The sequence below is a fragment of the Penicillium roqueforti genome, assembly GCF_015533775.1.
Source record: "Penicillium roqueforti strain LCP96 04111 chromosome Unknown scaffold_11, whole genome shotgun sequence".
Taxonomy (NCBI): domain Eukaryota; kingdom Fungi; phylum Ascomycota; class Eurotiomycetes; order Eurotiales; family Aspergillaceae; genus Penicillium; species Penicillium roqueforti.
In genome coordinates, this window is record NW_024067575.1 from 517,074 (window position 1) to 537,211 (window position 20,138).

The window sequence follows — 20,138 nt, forward strand, 5'->3', positions numbered from 1 at the left end:
CTAGTCGGTGGTTTTAGCGTGGGGGCTGGATTCGGCGTTGAGAGCGCATTTTCTTTTGTTCAAAAATCATACACTATAAGCCCGGTGCTTTATTGTCTTACTTGCTTATGTTTCTTGGTACCGTGTCGTCCTGCCTTTCAAGTGGTAATTCGAAGAATACGTTTTGCGGTGGCTTGGGAACACGATTTTTTCTGACCCTTCCTCACACCGACAATTGCATCTGATGCTTTGCGCCTGGTTAGTGCTTTGATAGTCGAAGCTTATTTTGTGTATTATTTACTCTGTCTACCATCGTCAATTTATTCCCATTATAACTCACTGAACTGAAAGGTTCTTTCCATTCTCTGCCTTCGTATCTACGTAGAGACTGACCTCAGGACCATTCCTGAGCCAATTGCATTCTCTGCCCCCAGTCTATCAAGTCTACCTACGACGTGTCGTCATATTAGCTTGAATTGTTGAACACGTCACATTACTTAGACACCGTCCAATCGGGACAAGGAATTGGGTATTAAATCTCCGGCTTTAGCTGCTTAACCAGCACTGGATTCTTGATGGGATAGGGTGATACTCGACGAACGTCCGCTTTGACCACACGAGAGACATGGATGGCAGACCTTGGCGAATGACCCCGGTAACAATCGACAACAATTTTGCTAGATACAGTTTGAACACGCGCGTTGTGTTGGCGCTATCCATATTCTCGGGTGCCGCTACTCCCATTTCAACTACCCTGCATTTCACCACGTGTCACCCATGCAATAGTCGATCTGTATGAGCCTCATTCAATATACGAAAGTACTGCCAACCCTTTTCTTGGGTGCCAATGCCTAAGTCTTGATATTGCGTGAACACGAGAAGCACGTCTTTCATGTACACCATAGAGCATATCTTACTACAGTGGCGCTTGGTTTCCTATTTTTGGACAAAGGATCTGGACGAGGCTGAGCAAGTCCATCGGCCCCATTATTACGGAGTATACCGATAACATATCTGGTAGTCGAAGGATTCTATACGGATTTTCACAGCTTAATTTGTTGACTCGATTGATCGGACGCTACACAGTTGGAATGTAAACCGAGATTCACAGCAGGCATATGTCCGTCGATGTTATCGAAAGAGATCTAGCTCATGCGGCTTCATTTCAAACAAAGGGAATATTGAATCTTATACAATGATAGGGCCCAGTCAAATCAAATCGGGCTTTAGTCTGATTTGCTTATTACTCCTCGCTCTACTCGGATATGCCCAAGTAATACTGAGTAACATGCAAAAGATTAATCCGTTACAATACTAATTACATACTTGAAGTAATATTACAGCGTACTGGCAGTATTGGCATACACAAATGTACATCGTGACACTAATGCGGAAGATCACACGTTTTATTCACTATTCATGCAGTCAACGAGAGTTTACAGCTCTGCATTTGATAAACTGTCCAGTAAGCACGCAGAATACGAGGTCTCCCATTTGATTCGGAAAACACAAGCACCGGATGCATTTGTGATGTTGACGACTGGGGCGTGATAGTGATAATAACGCCACTGATTGGGCCATACAGTGCCTCCCGTGTTTCAAGTTGTCGCTGAAGAAATGTGACCGGGGTCAAGTTGCTCTTTAATCCATTAGTTGTTTTAAGGTTGCCCCTGAGATATGGAACCGTCAATGTCTCATTCTCTAATTTAACGTGTAAAAGAGGCATGGGTAACACCTAGGTGGCCGGGAGAGTAGTACAAACCAATAATACCTGCTAAGAAAGGAAAAAACAACTACAAATTACACGAACAACATTCGAAGGTCCATATTGGACTGATGACTCCTGTTTTTTAAGATATAGAGTTTCTTTGCTCTGCGAGAATATGATCTTTAATTTTCCTGATCCTCTTAGATGTTTATATTGGTTCTTCCTCGAAGCATCATCACACAGGACCCAGAACCAAAAATGACATACCGCTCACATCCCTGGCATTCTGACCAATCAGCGATATTAATGAAGGAGGGGCACTGAAGTGGTAAATGCAGTTAAGCGCCGGCGCTATACCTATTTTGGACAACAAATTAATGGAACAGTGGGGATTCAAAGTTGCCCCACCAGCGCTTGGGCACTAATGTGGCTGGTTGCTAATTGGTCTACATCGGATGTATGTAGAAGATGTGATGAGGTTGGGGTCATTTCTTTTCAACAGGGGTGGTGAGCCGACGGCTTATTTTTAGCTGAGAATGACTCTCGCATGGCACTCAAGGAACATTCGACCCAGGTGACATTTTCTTCGCGCCAAGGCAACAAATCGGTGTGATCTCTTTTTTATGCAAGTACAAGCATTGTTATCCATAAATAGAAAGAAGAGCTGTTTCTAATCAGTCGGCCAGATAGGACTTGATTTACTCAGTTCAAGTCACAGACTGCCTAGTAAAATTGGTATAGATTACCATTTACCTACGAACTCGGTCCCTGCCACGAGTAACACCCGTAATATTATAAAGAGGGGCAAATAATCACAGTCCCTATCTTATGATTTTGCGTGGCTGCTGTACAACAAATTAGACTTGCGAGGGCTCATCATATGCAAGACCAATCATGTTCAGGAGGAACATTGAGGGAAGGAGGGGTATGCATATTCCTATGCGGTGTGATGTCCCGTGTGCTATTTCTGTACCACCGCGTTCTATTCATAGAACTGATGCCACTTCCATTTCCTGCTTTTTTTTTAGCTCAATATGAACAGGGATGTGATATTTTTAGCACCCAACGTCGTGTAGAGTATGCTTGAATATCGATGTATGTTAGGTGCAAGCGCATTAGATATACAAGCAGATCCACGCTCTCGTTCAACCTTCATTCTGATCATCTTGTGTATACACTATAATAGTTGCTCACAATACTCGAAAGCTTCGAACCAGAGATCAAGCAACGATATGTTCCTCAAATTAATATCAGGTCTGTATGGCTTCCATAACTGCCTGTGCTCCACCTAGGTAAATCCAGGTCCGTGTTTCTTAGCCACGAACTATATATCTCTTCCAATGAAAAGCTACGAGAGCCTCATGCACTCTACTGATCATCATCGAGACCATGCTCCGACTTCCAATAATAGCTCTTAGTAGCGCCTACTTCTTCTATTTTTGAACCTCGCCGTCGCCTTAGACGCCCGTTTCTCTCGACGATCACACATTTTATGGATACGAATCTCCGACAACCAAGGATATCTAGCGGCAATCACGAAAAGCCTTGGCCGATTTCCTATTTCCCTCATGCACTTCGCACCAAGAAGCCAAACTTCGATTCAGCTGACCGCAAATACCTGGATCCTTGCCAATCAGGGCACTCCGCCTGAGCTCTTTTTAAGGCCGAAGCTCCCCATCACAAGCTTAGGGTTAATTTTAGAACGCAATATCCCTTGATGCTGCTTCTGTTCGCATATCTTGCCGCCTTGAGCAAAGTGCCACTGCATGGCCTTTCCCATCGACCCCATACGAACCTTGTTGATCCCGGCCTTGCATAGGGCTTTCACACTATCCATGCCTGTTCCTCATGGCCTGCTACCTCATCCCCTCATCTTGTTGTTTATTTGTATGATACTGTATCATACTGGACCTGTCTTCATACGAAAACGTGGGTATTGTATTCCTTGATGAACTTTCTCAATGTTTACCTTGGAGTCAGTAGCACTATCTGACATTTGACTATTGGCGCTTGTACTTTAGACTTGTTGTCGGTTCTGTTTCTATCTTTAGAAGTCGTCCTCGGTCAAAGAAGTTGCTAAGCCATCCTATCCACTTCCTATGATATACTAACTTATATCACCGCTCAATATAGATCTCACCTTATGCCTTGCCAATGTTTGTCCTTTTGCTTATTTTTCTTGCTCCTATAAGGCAGTAGCAATCACATCATGAGTTTAAGTCCATACAAGAGAATTGTTATACCTTCAATCTCTTTGGGTTCAGTTGTCGGTTTATTTAAACTTCGGCAACTTCTTTGATTGAGACTTGTCCAAAGACAAACCAAACATCTCTCTTTTTTTCTGGCATTCCAGCTTTTCCTTCGACAAGAAGAAGAAGAAGAAGAAGAAGAAGAAGCAAAAGACAATAGTCTGTTGCCAACTTGGTTTTTGGAGGACGACCATCCAAGCAACATCATAACAAGTTGAGAATTTGGAGACTACCTTAATAATATAAACATTATACTGGAGTCATCTGAAAATCATTACATAGATGAATCCAGTGTTGCAAAGCCATCCTGTACAATGCTGGGATGTTTGCATAAATGCCAAGCCGCGGTTCTAAAATTAGAGGAACCAATAGACCCCCTGCTCCAACTTTGCATCCCAGCAATACATGAAACTCCAGCAACCCCGACACGGCAAGGCCTTTGACAATTAATACCGAGTTTACCTGCCTAGGTGCTTTCTTCCTACGATCCCGTGATCACCGAGTCGTAACAACCCCCGCCCAGTCATTCCCCACTCCGCCCATCCGCCGTCTGTATCTTGTCCAGCGCACTCTTCCTTTCCCATCCCGCCCCTCGTGATTTCGCCAGAGCCCACCCGCATTTTCTAGTCCGGATCTCAAGTTCCCCAAGTACGCGCCCGACAGCCTCCACTGCCATGGCTCAAGCACCACCCATGTTCACCCCTGATAGCGAATTCGCTGAGCTAGAAACCTCTCCAGGCCTCAAGGATGGGGGCCTTTCGTTAATGGCGCTGGCTCGATTTGAGTTCGAGGCTGGCAGGTCTAATGATGGCACTAAAATTTTGATGATTGAGTGGGAGGACGACGATCCGACCCGATCTGCGATGGAGGGGTCGTGGCATGTCTCATGGGCCGGCAAAACTGCCACGATGCCCGCCGATGAAAGACCGAGTGACAGCCTACGCCGTTGCTACTTCTTGCTCCCTCCCTATACTACCATTCCTCCCATTGTCACTCTGTCGTATGAACCCAAACCCTCGCCGACAGGTGTGCCTGCCCCTAAAAGGCCCCAAGACACCTTCCAGCTTAATCCTCTCCCCGCCATTTTCCCTCCTGCATTGGGCGCCACGGGACGCACAGCTGGCAAAAAGGGCGTTTTGCATACTATCTGGGCGAAGAAGCGCCTGCAAGTTCTTGAAAAGGAGATTGAGGATGAATCACGCAACAACGCCGAAGGAATCGCGCTGCTTATGGCCATTCAGGAGAAGGAATGGATTGAGTTGAACTTTGGAATAGGCTCGCGTGCTGTCGACTCGGTTGACGGTAACCATGATTCCGCGAACTCATCCTCCGTGTATCCAGCCACACCGGTGTCACCAGTCAGTGGCAGGAATCTGAGTGACAAACTTAAGGGACTCAAGTTGCAGACCAGCGACAAGGATCTGTCAGGAGGTGGTATGTATTTCTACACCGACTTACATGTCCCAGAAGCTTACTGACTAGGACTAGGTTCTCACGGAGCATCGCTTCTTTCCCCGCAATCGCCTGATGTTGCAGTTTCCTCTTTCAGCTCGTTCAGCAGTATCGCTAATAGCCACCTACATTCTATGCCAACGCCTAACACCAATCCCACCCCTACCCCAAGCTCTCACATTAATCTTTCGGGCCCCGAATCACTGAAACCCGTTGCACTCTTCCCGCCTGACTTCCTCCAGGAGACTCAACAGACAAGCGAGCCCACTGGGTTTACAGCAATGGATGCAGCCATGGGTTCAATCACGCGCACCCCGAGCAATGATTCCGGCGAAGAATTGTTCGCCAAGGCACTGAGTCCGCGCTCACCGGATCTGCCTCGCAGCCCATTCTCATTCCGTTGAACTTAAATTTCTCATGCATGATATGATACCACACACCATCTTTCACGACCTGCGCAATGATTCCCCTTCTGCGGTGCCATACCATCTGTCCACATTACATGCATCTATGATCATCCGTCCATCTTTTTTGTTCTGTCCATACTCTCGGATGCATATCATGCCATATCCATACATTTTCATACATTTTCATATATTATTTTGTTGCTATGTGAACGTGCCATACTATATTTATGGATCATATGTACATAGACGAAAGTCGAATTACATTGAACCCCCGGCAATTAAGAAAAAAAAAAGACGTCTTCAATGATTTTCTTTGCGACAGTAAATACCCGTCTGCGTAGGCGACTAGAAAGACAACAATAGCTACCAAGCAAAGCAAGTACTCAGGCGCGCCACTTCACACCTAGTATCCATATCCCTATGGCAAAGACGAACGGAAGAAAGAGAAACAATTAAGAACAGACATCAATTAATTGCTCTTCTTACGCTGGCTTCCCTGCCGACCAGACTTCCCAGCAATCGCAGTCGACGCACCGGAAGTAGTAGCCGTCGCCTCGCCAGACTCCTTCTCAGTCTTCTTGCTAGTAGCAAACGATTCATCTTCCTGCGCATCCTTGCGCTCCGCGTACCACTGCCCAGCCTGCAGGACCAGGATGCCAACGAGGACGAGGGCCAGAATAGTATTGCTAGCGGAAAGAACCTTGAGCGAGTCCTCGCGACCAAGGATCTGCTCATTCTCGTCGGTGGAGGTAGCCAGCTCGGCGCCGTACCGGCCGGCAGAGGCGAGGCGCAGACCCTTGACGATGTTGGCGATGTAGACTGTCACGCCGCACATGTAGAGAACCAGCGAGGCGCCGTCGAAGAGCATGTTTGATTCGGAGGGCTTGTAGAGCTTCGTGAGGAGGCCGGCTAGGCCGACGAAAATTACGATGTGCAGGATGCGTGGGATGAGCGGGGGCGAGGCGTGCAGGAAGCGGAGATGCGCTTCGAGGTAGTCATAGTGTGCGGTAGGTGTCAACACTGTGGACCACAAGATCGGGTAGTCGTAAGGGAAGAGGGAGAAGATAATGCCCAAGAAGAAACAGGTCGCTGGTTGGGCAGACTGAGTTAGTTTATTACAGTCTCGTGGCCTCTTTGCCGTTGGAGTCCGGGGACTCGCGATGCGATGGACTTACGGCAGACAATCATGAAAGTCGCGAACGAGCCGCTTTTGAAGGCCATTGTGAAAATTGGAAAAGCAGACGGGGTTTTGTGAGGGAAAAGGAGATTGACCAGGGGCCAGGCTGAAGTCACCCCAGGTATCGCTAAGCGGATGCCAAGCCCGTAGCCGGGAGATAAGGGCGTTTTACAAATCCTAGACAGAATTCTGGATGTCCAAACAATTGATGACAGTAGAGGATTGAAACATTTTATGTGAGATTTGAGAATCGATTTTGACAAATAAATGTATGATACAGATTTCAACGCCTTTAGCGCCGTTTCATAAATGATGCGAATAGTGGTATCTTCCAGAATATCCCGTAAATGCAAATGTACATAACAACATCATCGCTGGTACCGAGGCAACGACTCGTCTGCATGCGCCGTCCCACCGACTAGCTGATCATCCTCATCAAAGACTGGCGCACTGGGCCCGGCGCTGGGTTCCTGGTTACTGGGCTCGTCTTGCGGTGCACTCGCCTGCTGCTGGAGTCGGTGACGCTCAAGCTCTTGTTTATCATCGCCTGAAGTACGTGGCTCGCTGGGCCCAGCGCCGTTCGCAACAACAGTCTGCAGGGATTCCGCAGAGCGAACAGTATGCGGCCCCCCGCTTGTATCTGGTGAAGGCACATGCTGGTAGTCTTGAAGATGATGATCATCTGGCAAAACCGGCGCGGTCGGGACCTCCATTGATACTGTAGATGGGCCTGCCTCATCTTCCTCAGGCGGCTGACTAGGTAAGAGAGCTTCTTCGTGACGTCGTACCCGTGTTTTCTCGTCAACAGGCTCCTCGACTTCTGCGGGCGCAACCATAGGGTCCATTGGCTGGAAATTTTCATTGTATTCTTCAGGATACTCTGCCCAATCCGTCTCCTCTGGGAAATACCCCTCCTCTGTCCCGTATTCACCATGGTAGTCGCTATGGTAATCGCCATGGTATTCGCCATGAGAATTAGGCATTGGACTGATCTCTGGCCACTCCTCCCCATCAACAGGGTTAAGTAGAATTGCAGAAGCAGGAGGCGCCGTTTGTGACTTGGTCGAGTCGCCAGCTGTAGATGATGTACGTTTCGTCGCTTTCCCTCGTTGTGAATCACGCGTCCCAACCACGACCTCAAAGGCCACCGAGATCACACCTTTCTCACGACGGATTGCATCTGTGTCCAAGATATTGCCCGCCCAGTTGGCAGTAACGCCGTTCGAATCGGCTGGATTGAGGGCCTGGCCGCTAGGTGAAAACGTAGTCCCACCGGAGACCATATTGAAACGCGGGATGAAGCGATCTGGTGAAGTGATTTTGCCTCGTAGGTCTGTTACAACCTCCACGTAGTACCGAAAATTGATCATGGCTCCTGGTACTCGTGTAATAGTTGGAAATGCGTCTTCGGGTATTCGAATGGAAGTCTTTACAACTGCAGTCATGGTGCTTGGATCAACGATCAGCGGGGCAAAAGTCTGCGACAAATCTTTACGAAAAGTGCTGCTTGTCCGACTTGTTCCCAAGGTAAGTCCTCCAAGTCCCGTTCGTGACCGCGGATAGCAGTCTTCGTATACCGGCTTTTTCCCGGCCGCCGTACTACCGATTGGAATTGCAGGATGAAGATCAATGCGACCTTGACGGTATAATGTGACCATAATTCCATGCGCACTGCGCACTTGTTTACAATGGTTGATCGTGACTGTGATGGGTAGGGTATCGCCAGGGAGCACGCCGGCGCGCAGAAGCTCAGCCTTTGCGGTGATGGTTTTATCGGACACAGATGGGGTCACACTGCGACCCTCGCTATTTTTTCCACTCGTGCTTGCGGATGAACTGGGATCGCTGGCGATTCGAAAGCTCTGACTGCTTTCGCTAGGCCGGCTAGATGAGCTGACATTGCTTGGTGAGGGGCTCAGCGGTGGTCTGGTATCTACGGAGGGTGCCGCGCCACTAATAGGGGTATCGACCGAGGATGTATCCGGCCCTGCGGTTGCGTCTGAACTTGTTGACTTTGCTTTTCCCCTCTGTTTTGAGCGCCTCGATACCGGTTCCAAGGTAACTATGCGAGCCCTGGGTGCAGGGAAGGGTGCGATGTCGATATTTTCCAAAAGATTGACCCGTCTTCTACATGTGAGGGTAGGGTTCATGGTAGTCGGTCGGGTAAGGGTAGAGGTAAGCGAGTAGCCGATAGTTCCACGTTCAAACTGCAGTTGCCCATTTGATTAGCATATTTAAGTATGAGAGGTCGCATCAGCAAACGCACGTTGATGCTGCTAGGAAGCGCATAAGGAGGAAGCCCCATTTCGAAACGAAACTTGTAGATGCCCTCCTTCAAGCGTCCATCGCCACAGAGAACAAGCTCATCCTCGAACAAGGTCGCTAACCCATTGCCCATGTATTCTGCACCTCGTCGACCCCGCCCTGGTCCTAAGAATCCCAAGTCGGGTGTTGTCTCTCCTGCCGGAATCGCATTCTTGAACACCTTGACATAGCCGTGGAGACATACGACTATATGCGTGATGCGAACGGGTCGTACAACGGTCACAACGACGGTACCTTTGATGACATCACCGGGGAAATAAGAGCGCCATGGGTCATCTGGATCGATATAGAAGTCGGTGATGCCTCGATTTCTTTGACCGAGCGGGGAGCGAAATTTGGATAGGAAAGAGTTGCGATTCCGACTGGCCGGCAACGTAGGTTGGGTTGGAGGGTTGGCGGACATGACACACAGCCAATGTTTACTGCATCTATACAAGAAAACGTGGCAGGGGTGAGAGGGATGGTGGGGATGGTAAACTGCGACCGATTTGGCGCCGATCGGACGGAGACACGCGCCGGTATTCTCTGCAGTACGGAATGGCGGGGAATAGTCAAACAGACCAGGAGGCACTCAGCCTAAGTCAAGAAATCCAATCAAGCGACACAAGGAAGATCAATCCTTTCGAAGGGTCTGGCGTCCAGGACCAATGCACTAAACACGGTCTGATTTCCAAAGGCCCACGGAATGTATCCTTGTCCACGCGCGAGAGATTTCCCGAGTCCAAAGAAAGGAATGGGGATTATGATAGAGGGCCACTGCACCACATTGTTTCTTGTGACATCGAAGCGCGAGGCAGGATTTCGACAGTACCCCCGCCAAGAACTCGCAGCGTATCAGGAGGCAAGGTCAGATCGCAAGATAAAGGAGTGGATATTTTTCGTGGGGAATGACAGGGTTGAAAGGGACAGATGGCTCAGTATCGCGGGATACTGTGCTGTAGTCGAGAGTCTAGAACGGGGGTCGGGGGGGTCGGGGGCCGGGGAGAGAGGGTGAAAGGCGCAACAGGAGATGGCGCGAGATCGGGAGGAATGTGGGACTCGAGAACGCAGGAGCCAACTTTGATAGACGATCGGAGGGGTTTATAGTAGTCGAAAGGGGGGGAGAATAAGAGAAGATGTGACAATAGAAGAGAAGAAAGAGAAGAGGGAGGAGAGAGGGTCGGGAGTTCGCGATAAGCCTCCGAGAGGCGGAGAACGAACTAGACGGGGCTTTCGATTCGCGTGTCGCACGGTCAAGCTTCTCTTGGTGTCCCGAGTGGCTCAACTAGTTTTATTTCTCCTTTTTCTCGATGATTTATATGATGATCACGAAGAACTAAAGACTGAATTGGTTTCAAGTTTCACATAATTTCCCCAAGGTCGCCATGTGCTAAGCAAACCTAAGCTTTTTTCCTCAAATCTTTATCCTATCCTAGTTCAGCAAGACCCTCTCCGTCCACGTACTCGTCTCCATAACATTCCCGCAAGACACCTTCAATGAGTTGTCGATCTCCGCCCACTAATTTGCGCAAATACTGCTCTAACATGTAGATATTATCTGTCCACTGCAGTGCCTGCTGTTGGAACCCCGCTAACTCCTCTTGGACCTGCTTCACACCCTTGCTGCTGAGCGAATTGAGGGGTCCGGAGAGTTGGGCCTCCGTAGTCCGTACCCGATCGATTACCACCTGAAGCTCGGTTCTTTTGGCCATTAGGGATTCCCTTTCGTGCTCGTCATCTGTCTCCTCCCCTCGGCGCATAGTTTCAGCGGCCAAAGCCGCTTCTGCATCGGCGCAAGACTTCCGGACTTTCTCCACCTCACCAGTCACCCGGGCCAACTGGCGGTCGCGTGCGTGCTTTTCGTCACTGCTGAAACTCCAGTACCAGTTCCCACTGCCGATCTTCTCAACTCGCAGTTGACCCTCGTCGGTTAAAGCTTGGATGTATTCCTTGACCTGGATACCATTGATGGATGCAACCGAGGGTAGCGACTTCTCTAAATCCTTGAGCGTGTGACAGGTTCTAGTGGCGCGGAGATGAGTCAAAATCAAATCCTGTTTATCGCTTTTGGTTAATTTGGCCTAGTGGCGCGTCAGTAGTCTCATCTAAATGGTCCTGGGCCTTGTCCAGGTGGAACATTCTAAAAGCCACGTACCATATTTCACGCACTGTCAAATAACTTCGAAAAAGCTTATCAATCCAGCGTCCACTCATTGGACAAGTATGAGATGGCTAAGCATTGGTGGAGGCGCAGTGATGGATGAGTTCAAAGTCAGCAGCCCACCTGAGAGAACTGGAGGCTTACCTGTCACGCAACACAACCTGCCTAAGGTTGGAAGACCATACATGGAAACTCAACTTAACATTTGACATTGCTTACCCTTTCTATTCCAAGGGTTTCTCTGTACAACTATTTTTATTTTGCTTGAACACATTTGTAGAATGATGACTATAGAGATTACTAACGCTGCTAAAGATAGCCTTGTTGGGAGTCAGCGCAAGACTAGATTCACGCAGGACTATATAAAATTCGTAATAACCTCTAGGAAGAGCCATTCCTGGAAGACCCTACTTGGGTTAGACGTGTCAAGTGAGACAAGATCCTGCTACAGAAACGAGGTCTCGCAACCAGATGTCGCCCCAGTGTCAGCCATAATTGAACTGAAGCTCATGCAGGATGCACGGCATAACCAAGATGGTATTTTGGTTCGACGAGGGAGGGATCTCGAGATTGTTGCCAGCCGGCTAAATATTGGCCGATTTAACCACCGCAAGTTCTCTCCTCGGAGCTATCATTCTGTGTATAGCTCCATTAAAGACATTCGGTGTAGCGGGAGGCGCACAGGCAGGCGCAGCAAGGCTATCGTCTTACATATCAGAGTCTTTGAAGTCTGATTTGGTTGCCTCGCTGATGGGATATGTGCCGATACCATGTGCAGCGTGGCTGTGCCATGGTAGTGCATAGGGTGATCCGATTCCCTTTCAAGAGGTTTTACTGTAGCTATGCAAGATCGCGCATAGCTTGATACAGCTGCAAGCATCAAAAGCCTCCGAGAGGATTCGGCCGCGGAGAAATAGGTGCAGTCTGACAACGTCATCCAGTCACCGTCTTTCGTCAATTTCGGTGTCCAAATCGGTTGTAACAGAATCAGAACGAGCCAATTTGCGTCTTTTTGATCTCTGACGGACAATACTGTTTGATCGTTTCCTTCGTGCTGCTGATTTAGCTGTGGTGTCGCTCTCGAGGCCCGTCTTATCGTCCTCTTCCTCCGACAGCTCTTCTCCTTCAACCAGAGCCAGATCCCCGGTTTCACCCAGTTCCTCCTTGGCCATCTCTTCAATCAGGATCCCAAATGCAAGTAGTGCTGTCTCGTCCATGGTTTGATGGTCATCTTTGCCGTTATCCGCCGTAGCGTATTCGTAGTAGTCGGCCGCATATGCATGTATCGTCTCAAGGAGCTCAGAGTTCGGGAGAGCTTGGTCAGAGGGAAGATTCTCATGCGCGAAGTAGGTTTTCTCCTCGATCGATTCCACTGGAATGTTCTGATTGCGATAGAGAAGCTCCTCTGGACGCAAACTTCGAACGCTTGATGAGGTTGTGTCGCGGTATAGGGAAGCAATGTGACGGGGTGCGTTGACACCACGGGGGTTGACGCGACCTAGTTGCAATTAGATATGTTTTCTGCTTGGTATAACACGCTCGGCAAGCATCGGAAAACATACCAGCTACCGCATCATAGACGTTGGCGCGGCGTTTTATATGCCTTGAAGGCTTATCGCCCGGTGCTTCTTGCTTATCTTCGAGTTGCTCGACAGAACTGTCCTCATCCAAGCTGAGTGACCTAGCAACAGACATACTTGAGGTTTGCCAGGAAGACCAATCAAGGTTTGGCAAATCAAACAGTGGTGTGCAGCGGATAGTGAGGAGTAAAGATCGAGGATCTTCAGCGGCCAAATTCGGGAAATGCGCCGGCACAACTTTAACCCGGTGAAGCATAGCACCATCGAGTGCTCTCGACTTCTCCATGCAAAAGCACCAGCGCTGATGAATGCATGAATTCCTATATACTCAACAGAGCCCTTGGGTCTGTAACTCCAAATGAATTCCATGTTGCTCAAACAACCAGGCTAGTGCACAACATTGAGCCCGCTCCGGGCATACGGTTTTCCAGCCGCAGAGCAGCTGCGCCAACGGACCGGTCCGAAGACGATGTGGCGCCTCTAGATCAAGAGCTAGATGCCACAGCGGAGGTATTTGCTCACAAATCCGGTGTGAACTGTCTCGCTGTCGATCAGTTTGAGGGCCGATAGTGCGTGTGCCACCGCTTAGCATCTGACGGGTGTCAGTCAATCTAACATGAGGGCAGTATGATATCGGGAGGTGCCGACCCATCGATTCATCTCTGGGACCTTGAATCAAGAGGCTCAGAACTCGAACACGTCCATCAATCCTGCGCGTCCGTTAGCAAATCCTCTCACGCCGACGCGCATACACATGCGATTACCTCCCTGTCGATCTACCCGTTTGATCCCGTCCCATCGACGATCTTCTCGACGGCACACGATGGTACATTAAAGCTATCGGCGCTACAATCGCCCTCTATCACACCGATACATACATTCAACCTAGACTGTACGCCATATTCACACTCGTTCTCATCTCAGCCTGGGTCAACACTGCTTGTCGCAGTAGGCACGTCTGACCGGTCGGTCCGGCTAGTAGACTTACGATCTGGACTATCGACACAAGGTCTACCGGGACACAACGGCGCAGTCTTATCAGTAGCATGGGCACCTCATCGGCCGCATCTCTTAGCCTCTGCATCGGTTGACAACCGGGTGATCATATTCGACGTGCGTCGCGGAGGTCACAATTCTGCCATCGCTACCCTGGACATGGACGACCCAGTGGGACTGGTGGCCCCAGGAACTGGATCGGCACCGATCTCATACGAGAGTCGTCCAGCCTTCTCCCGGCATGCCCGTGCCCACAATGGGCCTGTAACCGGCGTACGGTGGACCTCTAATGGCAGTCACATAGTGACGACAGGACAGGATTCCCGAATTCGAGTCTGGGACTCTGCAACAGGCGCCAATACACTTGTTCATTTTGGCCCTCGAGTCCGTAATAGCTCTTCCTCGCACCTAGCTGAACGAGCACCGTTAATAGTGCCGAAAGGCACCATGAATCCAGGGCATGAAACACTACTGTGGCCGAATTTCAATGAGCAGGATGATCGTGGTGAGATTTTCATGTTCGAGCTCCGCGAGGGGACATTCATTAAGCGTCTCCGCGTGCCGGGTCTCATGGCTGGGTCACAGAATGTCCGCGGTCGGTCGAGTGCTTTGAGCGCTGGGCGTATCAATGATCTTGCCTGGCGAGGGAATGGTGCCTCTGGAGAAGGGATAGAGATGTTCTCTGCGCACGGCGATGGAACGATCCGGTCATGGGTGTCTCAAGATCCGGAAGGCGAACCTACTGAAACCGAGCAAGCAGCTCAAGCCGATCGCAAGAGGAAGCGAGATGTTCTCGAAGAACTCTATAAAGGGTTTATTGGGCCCGACCAGCCCAGGCTACGAATCTAATCATTGAATAGCACACTCTACTCAGAAAGTCTAATGGGATTTGTTCAATGGTATTGAATTGTTTTACATATGACAAACGCCATTCATAACATCATACACCGGATAGCACGAGGCCAAGGAAGCCAGCCATCATTTTGAAAAACGAAAATGTCACGCCAATGGTTGACGAGACCCTCTACTCCTCCTGATAGCGCTCAAACTCACTCCGGTTATACTTGGAATGTTTGAGATCGCGAGTATCACCATGGCCAGCGTGGTTATTGGAGCCCATGTAGGCATGCTTGGCCTCAATGCCGGCCGGCATGGAGTTGCCTGTGCCGCTGATGACTTCGCCGGTCTGACCTACATCCCGGGTCGAACGTGGCAGGTCGGTAGTGTTGTCAGCGGCCATCGCTGTTGAGGGCTCGGCGATACCTCCGTTGTCGAAGCCGAAGTGCTCGGCGCGCTGGTCTGGGCGTGGCACCGAGGGGATGGTATTCATCATGCCGGCGTCATTGGGAATGCGTGTGCCTTGGGCGGCCATTTCAGAGAGGCTACCGCCTTGGTGGGGGTTTTGCTGAGCCATTTTGGAGATATAAGTGATTGTTGGATTCGAAGCGGTTTGATGTCCAGTGGAGGAGATATCGAGGGATGAATGAAGTATTTGGGTTGCAGTAGCGTGGTTTGATACAATTAGATCAGACTATACTGGTACCCTTTTATATTTGTTCTGGAGGCTAGGTCCTGTACCACTCGTACTGATGTCACAACGGTTGGAGATCATCTAGAGATGATGGGCAATGATGTCACATGGGTATTAATTGGTCGTTGGTATCAAGCACAGAGAAGAAATACAAGAAATAAATTAAGAAAATGCCGTTGATTAATATGCAATACCGGAAATTGTTGGATTGAGGGTCAATATCCTGGAATTCAAGTTCAGGTGGGTTTTGGTGTCATTGAGCTTGAGGATTCGGAGTGGCGAACCCAAATGCCAGCTTGTTATCAAGACGAATTGACCCACACTATTGGAGTCTACCTACATAGGTACATAGGTGTTCGGGATCACGAACCGCAAATGAGATGTTCGTTGGGGTTGAGTGTTCCACTGATCATGCATGAAATGCTATAGTTGATAGATGGTTTCTTATCAAGCGGTCAGTCAAAACATGGGCGTGGGCTTCGCTAATAGTTACAGAACGAATGCTACGAGTCGGAAAAAGAAACCAAGAGTCAATGCTTGAGTGTGGTAAATCTGTGGCTTTCTGAAGGAAATATTCGTCATTAAAGGCTGGGCCAATGGATAAGGTACAGTAACGTTGTACGAAAATGAAGGTTTGAAGGAAACATGAAGCGCGTAATAACGAATGACGAGGACTAATAATGCACGAAGCAGCTCAAACCGACGGCCAACGATCTATAGAATGAAGGCAAGGACACCCATAACAGCAGCAGCGGCAGAGACAATGCCTCCAGAAACGCGAGCAGCGTTACCCTGGAACATGATTCCATGAGATACAGAAGCCGACGCGGAGGACGAGGGAGAAGCCTTCTGCTCAGCGGAGGCACCAGTAGGGATCATCTTGCCCATGCTATTGGACGGTGCGGCGTTGGAGGCGGGGGTAGCCATAGGAACATGCACGGCGATCTTCGAGTACGAGGGACGCTGGGAAGCATAGTTGTAGGGGGCGGAAGCTGAGGCGGCGTAGGGATCAGCCCCTACAGGGTGCTGAGGGTAGTTTTCGTAGTCGGCGCTAGAACTTGCAACGGGGGTGGCCATAGGCGCATGCGCTCGGACCACGGACTCACCCGCGGGCACGGGGTAGGAAGGGTGGCCGGAAACAAAGTTGGAAGGAGCAGGAGCGGGAGAGGCGTAGGGGTCAGCTCCGGCAGAGTGCTGGGGATAGTCGGCGTAGGGAACGGGGGTGAAGGACTCCTGAGGAGCGTAGCCGGAGAACGGATCAGTATCCACAACGGGCGCCGACTGGTAGGCCATGTGCGTCGCCTCAGCAGTCTTGTACTGGGTCTTGGTGACGGTGTGAACAACCTCGTGCACCTGGGCAGCGCACTCAGGAGCATCAACATGATCCTCACGGGAGTACTCAGCGGGAGCATCGGGGTGGACGTGGGTGAAGTCACCCTTGATGGCATGGTTGTCCTCGTTATGCTCGTTCACACCGGTGGTAAGATCAATGTTAGTCGGAGTGGAGAAACCGCTACCACCGTCATTGCCAGAAGGCCCTCCGATTGCGGTACCACCGCCAACGCTGGTCTCCGGGGTAGGGGCATACGCGCGACGACCAAAAGCGATGCTTCCAGCGGAAGGACCATTATTGTTGTTCTTCAAGGAAGTCAACTCATAATCGAGTGTAGTGTGAGGCTCGTAGTGAGGCTCGTAGCTGGGGCTGTAGTGAGGCTCGTAGTGAGGCTCGGGGTGGTTCTCAACGTGGGGCTCGGGGTGGTTCTCGAAGTGAGGCTCGGGGTGAGGTGCGTAATGAGGCTCCGAGTGAGGCTCATAGTGTGACTCGGTGTGAGGCTCAAAGTGAGGCTCAGAGTGAGGCTCGAAGTGAGACTCAGGGCCACCAGGGCCGCCAGGTCCACCAGGACCACCCGGGCCGCCAGGGAACCCGCGGCGACCAAAAGCGATACTGCCAGCCGAGGGGCCGTTGTTGTTATTTTTCAACGAAGTAAGCTCATGCTCCACTGTGGTGTGGGGCTCATAGTGAGGCTCATAGCTGGGGCTGTAATGAGGCGCATAGTGAGGTTCCGGGTGGTTCTCGAAGTGTGGCTCAGGGTGATTCTCGAAGTGAGGTTCCGGGTGAGGCTCGTAGTGGGGCTCGGAGTGAGGCTCGAAGTGAGACTCCGTGTGAGGCTCGAAATGAGGCTCAGCGTGAGGCTCGAAGTGACCCGGAGGTGGAGCCCCGCCGTGACCAGGAGGTCCATGGTTCTCGGAGCGACGGAAGGGAACGAAGCCATGGCCATGAGGACGTGGGTAGATATCCTCATGTTTCAGCTTGATAGAATGGTCGTCCTCGTTGTGCTCCTTGACGTTAGTGTCGGTCTGAATGTAAGTCGGAGCGCTGAAACTCTGTCCACCATCGTTGCCAGAGGGGCCGCCAATGGCGGTGCCACCTGCGTGAGGAGGCCCGAAGCGCTTCCCGAAGGCCCCTGGAGGAGTGTTGAAGCCAGCGGAAGGCGGACCAGCAGGACCACGGTAGCCGCCACGAGGGGGTCCATTGAATTGAGGGGGAGGGTGCACAACGGCAACAGGGTGGACATGCTTGTTCTTGACATCGATGGAATGATCATCCTTGTTGACATCCTCGACCTCGGTGTTGAAAATACCAGTCACAGACATATCAAAGCTCTGTCCCTCATCATTGCCTGAGGGGCCGCCGATTGCAGTTCCACCTGGAGCACCACGCTTTCCCTTGCCGAAAGGTCCCATTCCAGGGACCTGGGGTCCGCTGGGGACACCCGGGTGGCCAAACGGCACAGGGGCCACGGGAGGGCGGGGATACACATCGGTGTGCTTCAGCTTGATGGAGTGGTCATCCTTGTTCCACTGGTTCACCTTGGTATCGGTCTTGATATTGGCAGAGTAGGGGCTGACAAAGCCATCGTCGCCATCATTCCCAGAAGGCCCACCGATCGCGGTACCGCCAGCCTGGGGATGGAAGTCACCATGGCCAGAATGTCCATTGACGGCGGTAGCACCAGTCTGGGGGCGGAAATCATCATTGCCTGAAGGTCCACCGATAGCAGTCCCACCAGCCTGGGGATGGAAGTCATGCTCGTGCTATACATTGGGTTAGCTGGAGGATCGGCATATTGAGAGTAGGATGACATACACGTTCAGCAAACTTGGCCTGGGCAGCAACTGCCAGCAATGCCACAGGGATTCCACCGATAAAGCCCTTCATGATTGCGTTGCTTGGGGGATGTTACTGGAAAAAGACGTATGCTCTTGCGCGTAGGAGTTAAAAGAGTGACTGGAAACGAGTGCTACTGGAGCGGGATAAAAGAATGGCTCGATTGATGGAATATTCTCCTTTGAAGCAATGAATAGTAATCCATCGTCAGGAAATTTTCACACCTTTAGTAGTTTCGTCGCATTCATGATCGCCAGCTCAACAAGCAGGCGGGAATGCCGTTGCATCAACAGGAACTGTATCCTGACATGAGGCCAAGGCGAGGGTAATACCATTAGAATGTCGTAAGGAATGAAAATAATACCAACAAGTAAGAGAATACCCCTCGATCGTGGTCAGATCGTAAACATCTGCCATGCAATCCCCTAAAAATGCGGTGATACTGCATTCCGCAGGGTGAGAGGGGTGAGATCACCACCTGGGTAGGGGCATTCAGAGATCGAGCAAGCCCCTTGGTTGGTCCGGGACATTTTGATTGACAAATTTGCACTCGTCGTTCGGAATTGATGCCATAGTCATGTTCGACTCATCCCAAACAGACTCAAATATGGACGATCTTGTCCATGTCCTTCGTTCGGTTAAACCACCGTGCGACCGGATAGCATATGGCATGGATTCCTAGTGATGTCAAGTCAATACCGAGTATTAGAGGTCTAGCTCACTCGACATTACATGAACATTGCACTGTGACTCTGAGACTGGTAGCATTTATGCATTGTTTGGATTGGATATCTTCCGTTCTCCTATGTAATTCTATGAATAGTAAACCATCACATGAATCAATGCGTTGGTCGTTACTCTCGCTCTCAACTACTGGAACAGAGTTGACGCGAAGGAATGTGTCCCGTCTTCGACATTCAAATCCCACCGCCCTCACTGAAGAGGACACAGAGGGGAAACGAACTTCCTATCGAGGATCATCTATCTCCTGAGCCGATCAGTCCCGTAAGACCGAAGTCCGTAGGACCGAAGGCAACACATCGTCGTGGGGATGTCGTAAGACAGGACAATGGTCGTGGCAGGCTCAGTTGCTTTTTTTCGATGAAGAAGAAAAGAAAAGGAAGAAGGGGCCGCAAAGTTTGCAGTCTTTTATAGCGCTAGTGGGGTCACGGGTCGGATTTACACTATCCCGCTTAGTCCCGAGGTCGGTCCGACCTAGCTTACGTTTTCGCTCCCATTTTTCAAGTTCAAGAGCTACAAATGACAACTCATGCACAGGTCGTATTCAAATGAATAGGGGGGTAAAAAGAAATAACTAAGGATATGATACAGCAGTTCCGGCCAGTTCATGACATGTCCAATTCATTACCCGTAGGATTTTGTTCATGTCGGAATGTGACATGCCCCTGGACGAGTGCGATAACC

General features: G+C 50.2%; 9 protein-coding genes across 9 annotated transcripts; 2 read left to right on the forward strand and 7 right to left on the reverse strand.

Moving 5' to 3' along the window:
- Positions 1–4,610: 4,610 nt before the first annotated feature.
- LCP9604111_5080 (uncharacterized protein) lies at positions 4,611–5,792 on the forward strand (the record flags this gene model as incomplete). Its single annotated transcript, XM_039072851.1, has 2 exons — positions 4,611–5,370; positions 5,425–5,792. 2 exons carry the CDS (start codon positions 4,611–4,613, stop codon positions 5,790–5,792), a joined length of 1,128 nt encoding a protein of 375 aa, XP_038929051.1.
- Positions 5,793–6,264: 472 nt separating this feature from the next.
- LCP9604111_5081 (putative secretory component protein shr3) lies at positions 6,265–7,016 on the reverse strand (the record flags this gene model as incomplete). Its single annotated transcript, XM_039072852.1, has 2 exons — positions 6,265–6,884; positions 6,971–7,016. 2 exons carry the CDS (start codon positions 7,014–7,016, stop codon positions 6,265–6,267), a joined length of 666 nt encoding a protein of 221 aa, XP_038929052.1.
- Positions 7,017–7,340: 324 nt separating this feature from the next.
- Positions 7,341–9,700, reverse strand: rim8 (pH response protein PalF; the record flags this gene model as incomplete). Its single annotated transcript, XM_039072853.1, has 2 exons — positions 7,341–9,179; positions 9,239–9,700. 2 exons carry the CDS (start codon positions 9,698–9,700, stop codon positions 7,341–7,343), a joined length of 2,301 nt encoding a protein of 766 aa, XP_038929053.1.
- A 1,003-nt stretch (positions 9,701–10,703) lies between these two features.
- LCP9604111_5083 (putative GAJ protein) lies at positions 10,704–11,434 on the reverse strand (the record flags this gene model as incomplete). Its single annotated transcript, XM_039072854.1, has 2 exons — positions 10,704–11,357; positions 11,432–11,434. 2 exons carry the CDS (start codon positions 11,432–11,434, stop codon positions 10,704–10,706), a joined length of 657 nt encoding a protein of 218 aa, XP_038929054.1.
- Positions 11,435–12,378: 944 nt separating this feature from the next.
- On the reverse strand, positions 12,379–13,132 carry LCP9604111_5084 (uncharacterized protein; the record flags this gene model as incomplete). Its single annotated transcript, XM_039072855.1, has 2 exons — positions 12,379–12,935; positions 13,000–13,132. The coding sequence occupies 2 exons, from the start codon at positions 13,130–13,132 to the stop codon at positions 12,379–12,381; spliced, it is 690 nt and encodes a 229-aa protein (XP_038929055.1).
- A 197-nt stretch (positions 13,133–13,329) lies between these two features.
- LCP9604111_5085 (WD repeat protein) lies at positions 13,330–14,862 on the forward strand (the record flags this gene model as incomplete). The annotated part of the gene is made up of 2 exons (XM_039072856.1): positions 13,330–13,586; positions 13,644–14,862. The coding sequence occupies 2 exons, from the start codon at positions 13,330–13,332 to the stop codon at positions 14,860–14,862; spliced, it is 1,476 nt and encodes a 491-aa protein (XP_038929056.1).
- A 175-nt stretch (positions 14,863–15,037) lies between these two features.
- On the reverse strand, positions 15,038–15,427 carry LCP9604111_5086 (uncharacterized protein; the record flags this gene model as incomplete). The annotated part of the gene is made up of 1 exon (XM_039072857.1): positions 15,038–15,427. One exon carries the CDS (start codon positions 15,425–15,427, stop codon positions 15,038–15,040), a length of 390 nt encoding a protein of 129 aa, XP_038929057.1.
- An 831-nt stretch (positions 15,428–16,258) lies between these two features.
- Positions 16,259–18,764, reverse strand: CweA (uncharacterized protein; the record flags this gene model as incomplete). The annotated part of the gene is made up of 2 exons (XM_039072858.1): positions 16,259–18,640; positions 18,693–18,764. The coding sequence occupies 2 exons, from the start codon at positions 18,762–18,764 to the stop codon at positions 16,259–16,261; spliced, it is 2,454 nt and encodes an 817-aa protein (XP_038929058.1).
- Positions 18,765–19,205: 441 nt separating this feature from the next.
- LCP9604111_5088 (uncharacterized protein) lies at positions 19,206–19,481 on the reverse strand (the record flags this gene model as incomplete). The annotated part of the gene is made up of 2 exons (XM_039072859.1): positions 19,206–19,391; positions 19,446–19,481. 2 exons carry the CDS (start codon positions 19,479–19,481, stop codon positions 19,206–19,208), a joined length of 222 nt encoding a protein of 73 aa, XP_038929059.1.
- Between the last annotated feature and the right edge of the window lie 657 nt (positions 19,482–20,138).